Raw genomic sequence first — 19,614 nt, forward strand, 5'->3', positions numbered from 1 at the left:
AATGTTCCCTGTTCATTTTTGATTATTTCACTTTTGTTTGATCTATTTCACTTGCTTTGTCATTGTAAACATATGTTTCTCATGCCAATAAATCCCATTGAATTGAATTGACTGGAACCTGAATTTACCCCACAGGTGGAGGAGGGGTTATATGTAAATTGAGGGAGGGCTAAAACCGACTCGACCAGAAGGAAAAAAATAACTGAAAGAGAATTCCAATCTATTAGTGCGCCTGCCTGCCAGTCGGAAGATGGGGAATTTTTTCATTCGAACATACACCTCCCCTTTTCCCAAACAAGCAGTCAGTCTGTCAATGTGCTCCGAGCGTTAGGCAAGTCAAACGAGTGGGATTTTGAACTAGTGAGACGGGGGGACATATTGAATGGAAACCATTGGAAGCTATCCAGATTCCAAATGACTCGCCACATCAGACGGGCGAGTCTATAACATACGAATATGAGTTAAAGTTCGATTTATTATTCAAAGTTTTATTTTGCTCTTGTTCGTCTGGTAAGGACTGAAGTTGAATAGGCTGGAGATCTTCTAGCCTCCAGTTCTCTTTCTAGTCCAGTGTTTTGATGTGTTATGTGATACATTGATTGCTGGATTTGTCAACACCACCTGAGTTCGTTTGTTTGAATTGCCAGTCTCATTTACAAATCGTTTGGGAAAGGATATTGATTTACTCACTGGAAGAGAAGAGAAAGGACACGCAGTGTGGACCAAACCGTGCAATGACAAATCCACCGACCAGCGAGCATCAACACGTCCTTCTGATGGAGCTACTGTTCTAAACCGGGGGGAAAAAAGCCTCTTCTATTTCTAAACACAGCATTTGCGCTTATGTCTCGAATCTTTTGAAACTACAATTTATTTATCGGAGTAAAAACTCTAAAGAAAATAAGAAGTAGAAAGGAATGGGAGAGAACCCGAAGAGAATCGGCGCAGAGAACAAGGGAACATTGTTTGGGAAAACACAATTATAGGAAACACCAACACCGCAACAGAAAATAGCTCTCCTCGAGTGCCTATCAAATCCGGATAGAAATCGATTCAACGGGGAGTTATTTTTTTTGTGGAAGAAGGGGAGTGGTGCTCAAACCATTGAACACAGCTAGAGCAACTTTCTCTGCCGTAGTTGTCAATTACTACGTTGTGTGCTCTATTATTCGTTTTATATCCATGCGGTTGCCCAAGGCACGATATTTCCTCTTCCAGCATTGAGTGACTCACCTATAGCTTACACGGCTATAGCCTTTGTTTGGACAGCACCCCATCTACATCCTCATAGAAAATATACCATTTATTTTTTTAAATGGGGTTAAATTATAGGGGTTGTGGAGTTGCAATGGCGTGTCGGAGAAGTGGGAGTAAAATGGGATTTGTGCTGATATTCTTACTGGATTTACTGGGAACGGCGGTGAGCAACATGGAGCCTATCTACTGGAATTCATTGAACAAAAGGTATGTCGGAAGTAAAGTTGTGCAGCCTATGGGATTACTTTGCAGTCGTTTGTAAACGATAATTATAGGCCTATCTTTATTATGTGGGGAAAGCTCTCAATGAAGTTTGGAGAGGGAGGGTGTGTAATAAGGACTTCAGCTCTCTCTCTCTCTCTATTGTCGAGTTATCCAAGGCTGAAGACGGTGTGGGCTTTTATGTGGCCCAGACTCGTAAATGCCAGTTTGTATTGACTGTGTGTGTTGAGGGTTTTTAATAAGACAATATTTCGAAGAAAACGCGTTTTCCTTTCGATGCTTATCGAATGGCCTGCATTTTTCTCATTCCCAAATGTTTCTCCCATATAGCACGTCAATTGCAATCACCCATTGAAATCAATATAGTTCAAAGTGACAATTTTCATCTAGTTGTTACATTGTAATGAATTTAGATAGGACTACATACACGTTTGGCTATTGTCATCCAAACCATTTCTGGGTAGGGTTGAACCTATAGGAAGTAGCAGGGTTCCCCAACTGGCGGTCCGCCTGTTGTTGCATTGATTATATATTTTTGTTGTTGGATATAAAAGACTTAAAAACACCAGGAAATAAGCTCCAAGTGATTAGAATTTTTGAAATCTGTTCAAGTATTCCCACGCATAATAGAGACACGTGATGTATGCAAATGTAAGCAAGGTTTGAACATTATGTTTTAGTCAAATATTATATCTGTTTGGGGTTCTTGCTGTCCATTTGCAGTCTACAAATTATTAGTAATTATGTTCCTGCACCCGACCATCCCCTAAGAAAAAAAATCGTAAATATATTTCAGGGATGGGCAACTTTGATTGGGGTAGGGGACACAACAAGTCTGAATTTATCATGAGGGGCTCGAGTTGCTTCCAGTCTGCATACCCACCACATGTGCACTTTTAAGTGCTCAATTCCACTCATTTCGCCATGGGTCATAGAGAAAATATTGCCGTTTTAAAGCAAGCTGTAATTCTACTAATTTTTCCATGGGCGGAGAGGAAAATTAAGTGTTTTTAATATGATATCTGAGTGATAAAATACTATTAATCTTAGTAGCCTAATCTAGACACTGTGTAGCCCAAGTTGGCATTGATTAACAATAAACAGACTTCCTGCCCGGAACACATTCAACTCATTTGCAATTTCCCTCTAAAAAGTAAAGTCCATTGTAGGTGAGAAATGTAATTGAAAACACCTCCCATTATCCACTCTGACTAACGACCGAGACCACCTTACCTCCATTTCCTCACACCTCCACCAATTTCCATGCGTCTGAATTGACACCTGGTGGCGATGGTGTGTGTGATAGGTAGCCTACTCCAAACCTTGAGACTCCATAGCTGGTCTGGAACGGAATGTAGGTTATGCGCAGCAGTGCAGCTATTAGTCCGGGCTACAGATGCCGAGGGCTGTTTTAAGACGAATAGGCTTTTAATGCCTCCATGTGGTCGTCGGCTACTCCGGGGCCCATCTTCATTCGACAGATGCTGCAACAAGGGGATCTAATTCTGCGCGGCTCTGCCATTGTAGCTCTTGGCAAAAGCCCCTAATGAGGGGCTTGCGTCCCAAATAGCACCCTATTCCCTTTGTATAGGGAATAGGGTGCAATTTGAGACGCACGGGGTCTTTGTCAGTGGTGGGCGTAGTAATCTGATGGGTGCCTCTGCCTTGGACACGGGAGGGTAGTTTTCACTGAAGGAGTGTAGGCCGTGTACTTTGTGAGTGGGCCTAATGCTCTGTTGATAGGGTATCGTGTGATTTGATTCTAATTTAATAGACTTGCCACTTTACTTGTTAGTTCTGTTACCTCCATTTGTGAGGTAAATAGTCCAATGCCTCGGCTTAGAGGTAATGGATAACCGCGGTGACTTTCACACTAGCTACTTCACACTAGTTACTGTTTCACACTTTCCCCTGTGCCCACTCAGGTCATGGAAAAAGACAATCTTAGGTGAAGTAGACACAAAGTTTTACTTTATCGCACAAAATAATTGCTTTGTAATTTTCCTCAGTTAAATCATGGAAGGCATGTTCTTACATGGTTGATACAATGTGATTTACACAAGTTGTTACAAGTTAACAAGTGTTTAAGGAAATAATCATCCCCCCACACACACATACGCGCACACTATATTTCTCGTATTCTGTCAAAATGATCACACCCTGTTATCTAAAGCCAGGACAAAGCAGTACATTCATGCTGAAGTGCATGCATGGTTCACATTTTGGGTTTGTAGCAAATGTACTGGCAACTATAGTGTAGTTAACCTTCAGACCATTCCTAATTTCACTGCTTTGAAGTTTAGGGTGTCCACCTGCACATTCTCCTTCCTCCCACTCTGCCCTTCTCTCCCTCTCTTCGCTTGTCAGTGTCTTCTTCAAGTTACATTTTTCTGTTGCTTCATGGGCGTTCTCGCTGCCTCATTCTCTCTCCCTCTCCCGTTGTACCTATCGCTCTCATTCTCTCTCATTTTCTGCCTCTCTTTTTCTTTCTTTAATAGCGCAGACACACCGATATGATTGTCAAATGTACTGCTGACAGTACTTAGCACATCTGAACAGTGTTGGCAGTCAATTTCTTTTGTGTTCACACAGCAAAGACCTTGAAGTCGTGACCTACTCAGCCTTGTTAAATTAAAATACTCCAAACCAGAAGGTGGCAGTAGTGTTGTTTGGGCAATACATGTCCTTGTGTGTTTCTAAGTTTATGGCAGGGGTTGGAACAAAAATTATTTTCCAATCGTTTTGTTCTGAACAGAACCATTATTATTTTCTTTCCGTTCTGTTCCGACCAGCAAAATATTAGTTCTCAAGCGGTTCGAACCCCCAAAAAAGGTAAGGGTTTATTGTTCCTTTTTAAACCTATATATATTTTTACATTTAGCTCGACATTAAATGACTTCACCAATCAGTGTGGATAGAGAAGCTAGCTATGGAGCGGGCAAGCTATAGTTGTTTACATGCATTGGACAGACAAGTGTAGGGCGCGAGATGCGACTGAAATTTTGCTGGTGGGGAGAGGGCGAGCAAGTGCGGAGGAGGTAGAGGAGGCTTGGCTTGAAGCGCTGGACATCTTGTTATGACATGCCTTATCTGAATTATAGCTCGGAGGAGCTGCTTCTATGATGGAAATTTGAATGTGTTTGAACTTCGGAGAGTTGTCTTAATGTTGGACTAGAGATAGCTAGCTAACAAGCTTGAGGGCAGACCTGTGCCAGAGTTACAATAAAAACACGGCTTGCCTTTATTTAGTTAATAAATCCAATGTGAAGTGATAACTATATTATCCTTAACTAGCACTGAAACGTTAATCCATTCTTATAAAATCTCTCTCCCTAATTTCTGAATCACGCTTGTAATGTCAGTAGGCTACAGGGTAGAGGTTGACGATTATGATTTTTCAACACCGATACGAATTATTGGAGGACCCAAAAAAAGCCGATACCGATTAATCGGCCAATTTTTTTATAAAAAAAAAAAATGTTGTTGTAGTAATGACAATGACAACAATACTGAATGAACACTTATTTTAACTTAATATAATACATCAATAAAATCAATTTAGCCTCGAATAAATAATGAAATATGTTCAATTTGGTTTACATAATGCAAAAACAAAGTGTTGGAGAAGAAAGTAAAAGTGCAATATGTGCCATGTAAAAAAGCTAAGGTTTAAGTTCATTGCTCAGAACATGAGAACATATGAAAGCTGGTGGTTCCTTTTAACATGAGTCTTCAATATTCCCAGGTAAGAAGTTTTAGGTTGTAGTTATTATAGGAATTATAGGACTATTTCTCTCTGTACGATTTGCATTTCATATACCTTTGACGATTGGATGTTCTTATAGGCACTTTAGTATTGCCATTGTAATAGTATAGCTTCCGTCCCTCTCCTCACTCCTACCCGGGCTCGAACCAGCAACACATCGACAACAGCCACCCTCGAAGCAGCGTTACCCATGCAGAGCAAGGAGAACAACTACTCCAAGTCTCAGCGCGAGTGACGTTTGAAACGCTATTAGCGCGCACCCCGCTAACTAGCTAGCCATTTCACATCGGTTACACCAGCCTAATCTTGGGAGTTGATAGGCTTGAAGTCATAAACAGCGCAATGCTTGAAGCACAGCGAAGAGCTGCTGGCAAACGCACGAAAGTGCTTTTTGAATGAATGCTTACGAGCCTGCTGGTGCCTACCACCGCTCAGTCAGACCGCTCTATCAAATGATAGACTTAATTATAATATAATAAACACACAGATATATGAGCCTTAGGCCATTAATATGGTCGAATCCGGAAACTATCATCTCGAAAACAAAACGTTTTTCCTTTCAGTGAAATACGGAACCGTCCCGTATTTTATCTAATGGGTGGCATCCCTAAGTCTAAATATTCCTGTTACATTGCACAACCTTCAATGTTATGTCATAATTACGTAAAATTCTGGCAAATTAGTTCGCAACGAGCCAGGCGGCCCAAACTGTTACATATACCCTGGCTCTGCATGCAATGAACGCAAGAGAAGTGACACAATTTCATCTGGTTAATATTGCCTGCTAACCTGGATTTCTTTTAGCTAAATATGCAGGTTTAAAAAGATATACTTCTGTGTATTGATTTTAAGAAAGGCATTGATGTTTATGGTTAGGTACAGTCGTGCAACGATTGTGCTTTTTTCGCAAATGCGCTTTTGTTAAATCATCCCCCGTTTGGCGAAGTCGGCTGTCTTTGTTAGGAAGAAATAGTCTTCACAGTTTGCAACGAGCCAGGCAGCCCAAACTGCTGCATATACCCTGACTCTGTTGCAAGAGAAGTGACACATTTTCCCTAGTTAAAAGGAATTCATGTTAGCAGGCAATTTTAACTAAATATGCAGGTTTAAAAATATATACTTGTGTATTGATTTTAAGAAAGGCATTGATGTTTATGGTTAGAGCAACGTGTACCTAAGCGATTATATGCAACGTAGGACAGGCTAGATAAACTAGTAATATCATCAACCATGTGTAGTTAACTAGTGATTATGATTGATTGTTTTTTATAAGATAAGTTTAATGCTAGCTAGCAACTTACCTTGGCTTCTTACTGCATTCGCGTAACAGGCAGGCTCCTCATGGAGTGCAATGTAAAGCAGGTGGTTAGAGCGTTTGACTAGTTAACGTTAAGGTTGCAAGATTGAATCCCCGAGCTGACAAGGTAAGAATCTGTCGTTCTGCGCCTGAACAAGGCAGTTAACCCACCGTTCCTAGGCCGTCATTGAACATAAGAATGTGTTCTTAACTGACTTGCCTAGTTAAATAAAGGTTAAATATATATTTTTTAAATACAGTAGCCTATGCCTCAGAGGGGGAGGGGCAAAGATTTTCAGCTAACAGTAGTGCTGAGGGTTTAACCTGTTGGTTATTTTCCGTTTTTTAAACAACTCATTGACCAACGTCAGTTCAATTATTTGAATTCCATTTAGTTTTTCTTTCTTTCCCTGGGCTCAATGTGCACATTGTACAGTTCTCTAGAGATAAATCGGATCAAGCCCGAACTGTGCAATGTAATTGTTGTTTCCAACAGGCCAATATTCTACATAATTACTACATTTTCTGTGCTAAACTAACTACAATGACCATAATCCATTGTGTGCCTACTTGTCTGGTCTGTGTGTCACTTTTACACCTGCTATGTAAGAGAGACAGAAGAATGTGCGATGTCGAGGGATACAGAGAAGTTGCTTCACAAGGTATCTCTACCTGAAAATACATTATCTAAGTGATTGATAGTTTGTATTCAGCAGTCATAAAAGTATGCCTTATTTACTCTGAAGAACTACTAAAATAGTGATTTTGTCAGACCGCATAGGCAGCAGCTCTATAGAGATGAGATGACTTGGAATGAAATAATAAAGTCATCAAATAAATCAAATGAAATATTTTTGTAAAGTCATGTGAATGCATTTTAGTCATTTAGCAGACGCTCTTATCCAGAGCAACTTACACTAGTGAGTGCATACATTTTCAAATCAAATTTGTTACATACACATGTTGAGCAGATGTTATTGCGGGTGTAGCGAAATGCTTGTGTTTCTAGCTCCAACAGTGCAGTAATATTTAACAAGTAATATCTAACAATAGGCACAATCAAAGTAAAGGAATGGAATATACAGTTGAAGTCTGACGTTTACATACACCTTAGCCAAATACATTTAAAATCAGTTTTTCACAATTCCTGACATTTAATCATCATACAAATTCCCTGTTTTAGGTCAGGTAGGATCACCACTTAATTTTAAGAATGTGAAATGTCAGAATAATAGTAGAGAAAATTATTTATTTCAGCTTTTATTTCTTTCATCAGATTCCCAGTGGGTAAGAAGTTGATATACACTCAATTAGTATTTGGTAGCATTGCCCTTAAATTGTTTAACTTGGGTAAAACATTTCGGGTAGCCTTCCACAAGCTTCCCATAATAAGTTGGTTGAATTTTGGCCCATTCCTCCTGACAGAGCTGGTGTAACTGAGTCAGGTTTGTAGGCCTCCTTGCTCACACGGTTTTTCAGTTCTGCCCACAAATTTTCTATAGGATTGAGGTCAGGGCTTTGTGATGGCCACTCCAATGCCTTGACTTTGTTGTCCTTAAGCCATTTTGCCACAACTTTGGAAGTATGCTTGTGGTCATTGTCCATTTGGAAGACCCATTCGCGACCAAGCTTTAACTTCCTGACTGATGTCTTGAGATGTTGCTTCAATATATCCACATAATTGTCCTGCCTCATGATGCCATCTATTTTGTGAAGCGCACCAGTCCCTCCTGCAGCAAGCACCCCCACAACATGATGCTGCCACCCCCGTGCTTCACGGTTGGGATGGTGTTCTTCGGCTTGCAAGCGTCCCCCTTTTTCCTCTAAACATAACGATGGTCATTATGGCCAAACAGTTCCATTTTTGTTTCATCAGACCAGAGGACATTTCTAAAATAAATGTGATCTTGTACCCATGTGCAGTTGCAAACCGTAGTCTGGCTTTTTTTATGGCGGTTTTGGAGCTGTGGCTTCTTCCTTGCTGAGCAGCCTTTCAGGTTATGTCGATATAGAACTCATTTTACTGTAGCTATAGATACTTTCGTACCTGTTTCCTCCAGCATCTTCACAAGGTCCTTTGCTGTTGTTCTGGGATTGATTTGCACTTTTCACACCATAGTACGTTCATCTCTAGGAGACAGAACGCATCTCCTTCCTGAGCGGTATGACAGCTGCGTGGTCCCATGGTGTTTATACTTGTGTACTGTTGTTTGTACAGATGAACGTGGTACCTTCAGGCGTTTGGAAATTGCTCCCAAGGATGAACCAGACTTGTGGAAGTATACACATTTTTTTCTGAGGTCTTGGCTGATTTCTTTTGATTTTCCCATGATATCAAGCAAAGAGGCACTGAGTTTGAAGGTAGGCTTTGAAGTACATCCACAGGTACACCTCCAATTGACTCAAATGATGTCAATTAGCCTATCAGAAGCTTCTAAAGCAGTGGGTCTTAACCTTGTTGGAGGTACTGACCCCCACCAGTTTCATATGCGCATTCACCGAACCCATCTTAATTGGAAAAATAAAATTCAAAACATAGGTATATCTTTTACTGGTGCACAAAATGAACCGTGCATCAACATCAGTGTTCAAAGAACAAAACCATTTAAACATGATTTTCACACAAAAACAAAAACATAATAATGAATATTTACTGCAAATCAGTGTGACTTCTGCTGTTGCCTTTCAGAGACCAGTTCAGAAATGCGCGGCTTCACCTTGGCAAGTGCCACTCTCATGTCATTTTCGCAACAAAGTCTGTTCCTTTTCTTCGTTTTTATGTCCAGCATCCTCGAAAAGGATTGCTCGCAAAGATATGTTGTAACAAACGGTATGAAAATCTCCAGAGCTTTCTTAGCAATAACAGGGTACGTTACCATTTGTTGACACCAAAACGTTGAGAGCGTTGTTGTTCTGAAGAGTTGCTGTTGAACCTGGCTCTGCTGAATTTCAATGATTTCATCGAGGTATTCATCATTGACATCTGTTGTCTCAACACTAAACGTGAACGGCTGTCTCACCCATGCTGGATATGACTCTCTTGTAGGGAAGTATCCGTCGAGAGACTTTGCAAGCTCATCTAAGTGCGTGGCAATTGCTTGCTTCAGTTCCGCGGGTACAGAAATGTCTCCGATTCCAGATACATCTTCAATCTTCTTACACAGTCGTCCAGCAGGGGAAAGTTTGCGAAGTTATCGTTCTCTGTTCGTCGTTTCCATAACGGTAGCTTTTTTTGAAAAGCCTTCAGGTTTTCTTCCGCTTCGATGATGTTGACTCCACCGCCCTGCATCTGTCACACGACGTACCATCACGACAGTCACAATTCGACTACTGAGCGCGCCAAATTCCCTGCAGCACAGATAGGCCAAGCGATGTTGCGTGATCACCTGCAGCCAATGATGCCAAGCGGGGCGTGTCATCACGAATCATATGAGTCGGGTGTGTGTCTTGACCTCCGCCGAACCCCTGAGACTGACTCACCGAACCCCTGGGGTTCGATCGAACCCAGGTTAAGAACCACTGTTCTAAAGCCATGACATCATTTTCTCGAATTTTCCAAGCTGTTTAAAGGCACAGTCAACTAAGTGTATGTAAACTTCTGACCCACTGGAATTGTGATACAGTGAATGATAAGTGAAATAGTCTGTCTAAATAATTGTTGGAAAAATTGCTTGTGTCATGCACAATGTAGATGTCCTAACTGACTTGCCAAAACTATAGTTTGTTAACAATAAATTTGTGGAGTGGTTGAAAAACGAGTTTTAATGACTCCAACCTAAGTGTATGTAAACTTTCGACTTCAACTGTATAAATATTTGGACGAGCAATGTCAGAGCGGCATAGACTAAGATACGGTAGAATAGGATAGAATACAGATGAGTAATGCAAAATATGTAAACATTATTAAAGTGGCCAGTGATTTCAAGTCTGTATATAGGGCAGCATCCTCCAATGTGCTAGTGATGGCTATTTAGCAGTCTGATGGCCCTGAGATAGAAGCTGTTTTTCAGTCTCTCGGTCCCAGCTTTGATGCACCTGTAGGGGGGCAGGTAGCTTGCCCCCAGTGATGCGTTGGGCAGACCGCACCACCCTCTGGAGAGCCCCGTGGTTGCGGGCAGTGCAGTTGCCGTACCAGGCGGTGATACAGCCCGACAGGCTTTTCATACTGGTCCCCCATGGGAGTAAAACCCACAACTCCTTTTGGCTCCCCACACGGGGGCTCGTGCTCTCTGATTGGCTCAAAGTCAAGTTGTTGCCCACTGATTAGCATTGAAATTCTACAAGTAGAAACGTCAGGTTTGTCACCACCGGGTAGGCACTCAACAGGTAGCGCGTTTGTTCTAGCAAGAGAAAGAGCGGCCTCCCACTGTGGTAAGTACATATCGGCAGACTATACTCTTAGAAAAAAAGTCCCCATAGGAGAACCCTTTTGGGTTCCATTTAGAACCCTTTATAAAGAGGGACCCAAAAGGGTTTTTACCTGGAACCAAAAAGGGTTCTTCAAAGGGGTCCCTTATGGGGACAGCCGAAGAACCCTTTTAAATTCTAGATGTCACCTTTTTTTCTAAGAGTGTATTGGCAGTGAGATTCTCGGTGTGTTTCATGCTTTATGCTCATGTCTATATCCATCCTTAAGTCCATTCCTCTCTCATCTCTCTCCCTCCTACCCTCACACTTTCTCTCTCCAGGGCCATAACTACATATGAGGACACTGAGGTGGAGACCTCTGTATTTTTTCGGGAAATTGTTTATATTATTATTCTCATTAAATTTGGAAACTCAGTTGGGATCTCAACTTACTGTTGAGAGTTAGAATAGTAGAGTACACTAGGTGAAATTTAGACACTTGGTTGTGCATCAGCAGTTTTCGTCTTGCTATGTCACTCACTGACAGGTACAAAATTAGCCCATGTGTCAGTTAATATTTTTTAGATTGGTAAAATGAGTCTAGTTAGTCTAGCCAGCTATCTAAATATCTAAAGGTATTGAGTGATAATTCACTTCAAATGTGTTTTTTGTTTTGTTACACAGCTAATTTATCAAACGTCATTGGCAGATAATTTTGCTTATTTTAACAAAAACAAAGCTTAATACAAGTCACTTCGTATTTCAATATATTTTTCAAGATATTTGATCTTAACCCCCCCAATACCGGACCTCACTAAAACTCTGGCCCTGGTTACGGACCTGCTCCATCTCTTCCTGTCGTTTTCCATCGGCCCTCTTTCTTTGTCAGTCCTCTCAGAGCCCGGTGACCAGACGTGGCAAATTAAAAACGTGTCCCATTCAGACGCTGATTATACAGCTACACAGCAGGGGACACTGTGACTAAAGGTAGGTTAGAGAAAGGAGGGAGGAGAGACAGATGGAGGGGGGTTTAGAGAGGAGAGTGAGGTAAGGCTGGATGTATAAAAAAGGGGTGGAATGGCTGGAACATAAGGAAATGTATGTGAAAAAAAGGAGGAAGGGAGAGAGTGAGTGAGGGAAGGGGAAGAGGGGTTGGATAGATGGGGAGAAAAAAAGTAAGGTGAGGTAGAGTGGGAGATAGTGAAGGAGAGAGGATGATGAAGTCTGGGAGGAGTAAGGGTGGAATCGATATGAGTTAAGACAAATGCCAATACACATTATACTTAAAGGAACAGGAATTGAACCAGAACTGTCACGTCCTGACCAGTAAGGGGTCATTTGTCACTGTAGTATGGTCAGGGCGTGGCAGGGGGTGTTTGTTTTGTGTGTTTAGTTTTTTTTTGGTTCTAGGGGATTTTGGTTCTAGTTTTCTATTTCTATGTTTCTTTTCCATGTTTGGCCGAGTATGGTTTCCAATCAGAGGCAGGTGTTTTTTGTTGTCTCTGACTGGAAGCCATACTTAGGCAGCCTGTTTTTTCCTTTGGGTTTGTGGGTGGTTTCTTTCTGTATAGTCTGGATAAGAGCATCTGCTAAATGACGTAAATGTAGTCTGTGAACCTTACAGAACTGTTGATTGTCGTTTGTTATTTTTGTCTAAGTGTTCACTCTCTTTAATAAATATACGAAGATGAGCACTATACCCGCTGCGTTTTGGTCCCCTTTCATCGACGCCTGTGACAGAACCACCCACCAGAAGAAGACCAAGCAGTGGGGTAAGGAGCTGGAGAGGAGGTATCTCGAGTCATGGACGTGGGAGGAGATCCTCGATGGAAAGGGTCCGTGGAGCCAGGCTGGGGAGTACCAGCGATCAAAGGAGGAGCTGGAGGAAGCGAAGAGGGAACGACGGAGGTATGAGGCGTTGTATCCTCCTATTCAGGAGGTGAAGAGGCGGGGGGGGCATAAGGGGAGTGTTGCTAGGTCAGGGGGGAACCCTGACCTAACTTCCCGGGCTATACGGAGGGAGCCATGGGGGAAACCAGAGCCGGTCGAGTAGTCAAGAGCAGATGACGACGCTGGATTCCGGAGAAAGGGACTGGTGGAGAGGTCACGACGGAGCAGACGCACAGAGGGAGGAGCTAGGCAGTATGGAGGTATGCGCACTATGTCGCCCATATGCATTCAGAGCCCGGTGCAGTCGATACAGGCTCCGCAACGTTGTCGTGCGACAGCTAGCTGGCAGCCAGGAAAAAGTGCGCCGGCGCAGCGTATTGGGCCTCCAGTGCGGCTCCTCAGCCCAGGATATCCCACGCCTGCTCCACGCACAATACCCTGCATTCCCCAGCACAGCCCAGTTCGTCCTGTGCCAGCGCTTCGCCCTTGCCGGGCTAGAGTGAGCATTGAGCCAGGACGGGTTATGCTGGCTGTCAGACCTCCAGGGAGAATCCTGGGCCCAGAATATCCTACGCCTGCTCCAGGTACGGTGCCCCCGCATTCCCCAGCACAGCTCGTCCGGTGCCAGCGCTCCTCCCTTGCCGGGCAATAGTCAGCATTGGGCCGGGGCGGGTTGTGACAGCCCTGAGCGCCAGACCTCCAGTGCGCCTCCAAGGCCCAGTACGTCCTGTGCCTGCTCCGCGCACTCTCTGTCCAGCGACGCTCCTCAGTCCGGAGCCTCCAGCGACACTCCCCAGTCAGGAGCCTCCAGCGACGTTCCTCAGCCCGGAGCCTCCAGCGACGCTCTTCAGCCCGGAGCCTCCAGCGACGCTCCTCAGCCCGGAGCCTCCAGCGACGCTCCTCAGCCCGGAGCCTCCAGCGACGCTCCTCAGCCCGGAGCCTCCAGCGACGCCCCTCAGCACGGGGCCTCCAGCGATGCCTCTCAGCGCAGGGCCTCCAGCGACGCCTCTCAGCGCGGGCCTCCAGCGACGCCTCTCAGCGCGGGGCCTCCAGCGACGCCTCTCAGCCCAGAGTCTTCTGAATGGGAGCTACGCCCAGAGCCACCACCGTAGTGGGAGGAATGGCGAAGGGGGGGTGTAGCACAGGAACCGTCGTTGACGGTGGCCACCCTCCCTTCCCTCCCTTTAGGTTTGGGGTTGGTTTTGTTGGGTTTTTTGTTTTGGAGGTGCAGTCGGGGTCTGCACCTTTGGGGGCGGGGTACTGTCACGTCCTGACCAGTAAGGGGTCATTTGTCATTGTAGTATGGTCAGGGCGTGGCAGGGGGTGTTTGTTTTGTGTGTTTTGGGGTTTTTTGGTTCTAGTTTTCTTTTCTATGTTTCTTTTCCATGTTTGGCCGAGTATGGTTTCCAATCAGAGGCAGGTGTTTTTCGTTGTCTCTGATTGGAAGCCATACTTAGGCAGCCTGTTTTTCCCTTTGGGTTTGTGGGTGGTTGCTTTCTGTATAGTCTGTGAACCTTACACAACTGTTGATTGTCGTTTGTTATTTTTGTCTAAGTGTTCACTCTCTTTAATAAATATACGAAGATGAGCACTATACCCGCTGTGTTTTGGTCCCCTTTCATGGACGCAAGAACAACCACCTTGGGAGAATCTCCCCGAGACATACAGGGCCTTCAGAAAGTATTCATACCCCTCGACTTATTCCACATTTTGTTGTTACAGCCTGAATTCAAAATGGGTTATATATATATATATATATTTATTTATTTATTTATTTATTTATTTCTCACCCATCTACACACAATACCCCATAATGACAAAGTGAAACTCATGTTTTTAGAAATTGGAGCACCCCTGAGTCAATACATTTTCGAATCAGCTTTGGCAGTGAATACAGCTGTGAGTCCTTCTGGGCAAGTCTAAGAGCTTTGCATACCTATGCTACATGACCAAAAGTATGTGGACACCTGCTTGTCAAACATTGCTTCCATTCAGCCACAAAAGCATTAGCGAGGTCGGGCACTTATGTTGGGCAGCTTTCCAATTCCCAAAGTGGTTGAATGGGATTGAGGTTAGGTCTCTGTGCAGGCCAGTCAAGTTCTTCCACACCTATCTTGACAAACCATTTCTCTATGGACCTCGCTTTGTGCACGTGGGTTTTGTCATGCTGAAACAGGAAAGGGCCTTCCCCAAACTGTTGCCACAAAGTTGTAAACACGGAATTGTCTACAATGTCATTGTATTCTGTAGCGTTAAGATTTCCCTTCACTGGAACTAAAGGGTCTGAACCATGAATAACAGCCCCATATCATCATTCATCGTCAATCAAACTTTACAGTTGGCACTATGCATTGGGGGAGGTAGCGTTCTCCTGGCATCCACCAAACCCAAACTCGTCCGTCGGACAACCAGACGGTGAAGCGTGATTCGTCACTCCAGAGAACGCGTTTTCACTGCTCCAGAGTCCAATGGCGGCGAGCTTTACACCACTCCAGCCGACACTTGGCATTGTGCATGGTGGTCTTAGGCTTGTGTGTAGCTGCTCGGCCATGGAAACCTATTTCATGAAGCTCCCAACGAACAGTTATTGTGCTGACGTTGCTTCCAGAGGTAGTTTGGAACTCAGTAGTGAGTGTAGCAGCTGAGGACAGATCATTTTGACGCGCTTCAGCACTCGGCAGTCCTGTTCTATGAGCTTGTGTGGCCTACCACTTCGCGGCTGAGCCGTTGTTGCTCGTAGGCGTTTCCCCTTCAAAATAACAGCACTTGCAGTCGACCGGGCCAGCTGTAGCAGGGCAGAAATTTGACGAACTGACTTGTTGGAATGGTGGAATCCTATTAAGGTGCTACGTTGAAGGTCACTGAGCTGTTCAGTAAGGCCATTCTACTGCCAATGTTTGTCTATGGAGAATTCATTACTGTGTGCTCGATTTTATACACCTGTCAGCAATGGGTGTGGCTGAACTAGCTGAATCCATTAAATTGAAGGGGTGTCCACAGACCCCGCAGCAATGTTCCAACATCTAGTGGAAAGCCTTCCCAGAAGAGTGGAGGCTGTTATAGCAGCAAAAGGGGGACCAACTCCATATTAATGGCCATGATTTTGGAATGAGATGTTCAATGAGCCGTTGTCCACATACTTTTGGTCATGTAGAGTGTGTTGTACAACATTTGTACATTTATTAGGGCTTCAAGTGGGGTGGCAGGTAGCATAGTGGTTAGAGCGTTGGACTAGTAACTGAAAGGTTGCAAGTTCAAATCCCCGAGCTGACAAGGTAAAAATCTGCCGTTCTGCCCTGAATAAGGCAGTTAACCCACTGTTCCTAGGCTGTCATTGAAAATAAGAATTTGTTCTTAACTGACTTGCCTAGTTAAATAAAGGTAAAATAAAAAAGTAGTGAATGTGGTGAAACCCTGTTGTATTTCTTCTGGTTCACTATCAGGATTCTTATTATACTGGTTCTTCAGACACGGATATTCGTACAGTAAAGAAACTTGGCACGCATGTTCCAAACACTGTCAAGAATCAACATATGCAGGCATATTCAGATCAACCTCATTGTAGTGCTATAACGGTCACATGTTTATATATTTTGATCTAATAATGATAAGGGATATGAGTGAAGCTAACCTGTAAATTATGGTTCAGTTTGGCCACATGGGGGACGCAGTAGGACATAATCTTTCATGCAAGCTCATTGGCTTATTGCGGTCATATTGTTTGAGTACGACTTGAAGATGTACATCCATAAACGCTTTACACCAAATTTTGAGCCAATCGGACTAGCAGTTCTGGAGAAGACGTTTAATGTAGTCAACATCATTACAATTAGTCCAAAATATGCATATTGCATGATCTGTTACATTTTATGTTGTAATATTTGGCAAGTGTGGTAAGGAGTACAGAAGTATCCCATGGCAGGATGTTGTGTCCTATTTGTCCTGATGGTGGAACAGTGGCCCCACAGCTTGAACCCCGGAATTGATGCCAGCAGCAATATTATTTTATTTTTATTATTCAACCTTGGTCAAGTTGGTTGTTGATCATTGCTAGATAGCCATTTTGCTAGACAGATTGACCATCTTGGCGGTTCTAGTGCTAAGAGCTTTGCACACCTCGATTGTACAATATTTACACATGATTCTTTTTAAAATTCTTCAAGCTCATTAAACATTGCTAGACAGCCATTTTTAAGTCTTGACATAGATCTTCAAGCCGATTTTATCTCAAAACTGTAACTAGGCCACTCAGAAAAATTCAATGTTGTCTTAGTAAGCAACTCCAATGTATATTTGGCCTTGTGTTTTAGGTTGTTGTCCTGCTGAAAAATGTATTTGTCTTCCAGCGTCTGTTGGAAAGCAGACTGGAACAGGTGTTCCTCTAGGATTTTGCCTGTGCTTTGCTCTATTCCATTTATTTTTATCCCCAAAAACTCCTTTGCCGATGATAAACATACCTATAACATGATGCAGCCACCACCATGCTTGAAAATGAGTAGTACTCAGTGATGTGTTGGATATTCCCCAAACATAACGCTTTGTATTCGGGACATAAAGTTAATTTCTTTGCCACATTTTTTGCACAGTAATTGCAAACAGGATGCATGTTTTGGAATATTTTTTATTCTGTACAGGCTTCCTTCTTTTCATTTGGTAATTTAGGTTTGTATTGTGGAGTAATTACATTGTTCTTGATCCATCTGCAGTTTTTTCAACCATTAAACTCTGTAACTGTTTTAAAATCACCATTGGCCTCATGATGAAATCCCTGAGCGGTTTCCTTCCTCTACGGCAACTGAGTTAGGAAGGACGCCTCTATCTTTGTAGTGACTGGGTGTATTGATACACCATCCAATTAAGTGATAATGCCAGAGAAGCCAGTGTTAGGAGGATATATTGGCATGGGTGTTGTTAGGCCCGAGATGAAGTCAAACCATTCCAATATATTCTCCAAATACTGGCTTCGGGGGCAATATCACTTTTATACAACAGGTTACCAACATATTGAAATAATGATTGACATATTTTCTTAAAAAACATTATTTTGACGCATTTATTCATACTATTTCATCCTTTCACAAGATATAGTCCCAACGCAAATCTAGAGTTGCTACCTAAGCCGGCGGGTCGTTCGTTCTATTGGATCAGTTGCCAGAGACGCGACCCAGTCGTTCAGTCTTTTTGTTCTGTATCTATGGACATTCGTTTTAAATGCCATACTGGCTGGCAATGTTCCTATCCTTTGCTTGCTCGCTAGCCAACTACGGCTAACTTAGTCACGTCAAACAGTGCAGACAGAATAACAACAGTAGCTGCATTTGTTTAAGCTGTTATCTAGTGACATTTATTTGCATACGTCCATAACAATGAGCTGCGATTTCTTTTTCTGGCATAGAAAATGTTCTCTCTCGTCAGGACACTGTTGTTCAGAGGAGCTAGCCAACAACACAGCTAACACAATCACTTCAAACTGAAGCTGGAAAGACTGCAAACTAGCTGCACTTTGTTTCCTTTGACCTTTTTTCAGTTGACATTTCTTTGTATATATTCATAAAAATGATGCAAGCAGATTCATGATTTCGACTGGCCGAGAAACGCTGCCTGCCTGCCTGCCTGCCTGTCTCATCCTGACTCCCGACCCCTAACATTCATTACTATGGGACAGCTGGAGATGGAATTTGAATATTGGTGAAACAGTGTTGCAAATGTCAGCGAGACAGACAGCAAGGTTTATACAAATCTCCGCTGTTGAAAACTAAATGTTAGTTAGTCTAAAAGAAATGTGAGAATTTCTTGATGATTTTTATAATGGAGATCAAGTTTCTAACTTCCCTGGCTGGATTGATGAGACAGTGGATTGCGCAGTCAGGTGGAACAGAGTTAATAGGCATTTTAACGTCATAGAATTTAGCTGGGGGTAACTTGTGGAATAGACACCGGCTGTAATGCGCTTTTAACCAATCAGCATTCAGGATTAGACCCACCCATTGTATAAAGTTAATGAATAACTTCACCACGCTGAAATGGATATTCAATGTCTGCTTTTTTATGTTTTACCCATCTACCAATAGGTGCCCTTCTTTGCAAGGCATTGAAAAACCTCTCTGGTCTTTGTGGTTGAATCTGTGTTTGAAATTCACTGCTCGACTAAGAGACCTTATAGATAATTGTATGTGTAAGGTACAGAGATGAGGTAGTCATTAAAAAATCATGTTGAACACTATTATTGCACACAGAGTGAGTCCATGCAACTTATTATGTGACTTGTTAAGCAAATGTTTACTCCTGAACTTATTTAGGCTTGCCATTACAAAGGGGTTGAATACTTATTGACTCAAGACATTTCAGCTTTTCATTTTTAATTAATTTGTAAAAACATAATTCCACGTTGACATTACGGGGTATTGTGTGTAGGCCAGTGACACAAAATCTCAATTGAATTCATTTTAAATTAGGTGTGAATACTTTCTGAAAGCACTATACATTATCCTTATCCTAGAACACACACACATCCTTTATCCTTATCCCAGCATCTCCCATTATCAACTACACACTGGGCTAATGAAAGATCGAATCTGTTATTACTCTCTGTTAGGAGGGGAGTGGAAGGAACGCTGGACGCTAATGCTGTTCCAACACGAAAACACACCAGGTAGATGGTGTTGGGTAACATTGGCTGGGTCTCTGTACAGACAGTGCTCCACTCTTGGAGATACATGCATCTGCACACACACCAACACACGCGGTACAAGATAAATGGCTTTATTAGATGTGATGGGATTTTAGCTTATGCTGGGGTTTTTGGATGCTCCAGTGTGTACAATCGGATTGGGAG

The 19,614-nt window shown here is 42.9% G+C and overlaps 1 protein-coding gene across 1 annotated transcript in view; it reads left to right on the forward strand.

Moving 5' to 3' along the window:
• The first annotated feature begins 226 nt into the window (after positions 1 to 226).
• The window catches only part of LOC106608822 (ephrin-B3), a 120,024-nt gene continuing 100,636 nt past the window's right edge, over positions 227 to 19,614 (forward strand). Inside the window, exon 1 of the mRNA XM_014206990.2 lies at positions 227 to 1,464. Coding sequence (XP_014062465.1) covers positions 1,316 to 1,464 — 149 coding nt within the window. The 5' untranslated portion in view covers positions 227 to 1,315. The remainder of the gene's footprint in view (positions 1,465 to 19,614) is intronic.

This window comes from Salmo salar, chromosome ssa07, assembly GCF_905237065.1.
Source record: "Salmo salar chromosome ssa07, Ssal_v3.1, whole genome shotgun sequence".
Classification (NCBI taxonomy): domain Eukaryota; kingdom Metazoa; phylum Chordata; class Actinopteri; order Salmoniformes; family Salmonidae; genus Salmo; species Salmo salar.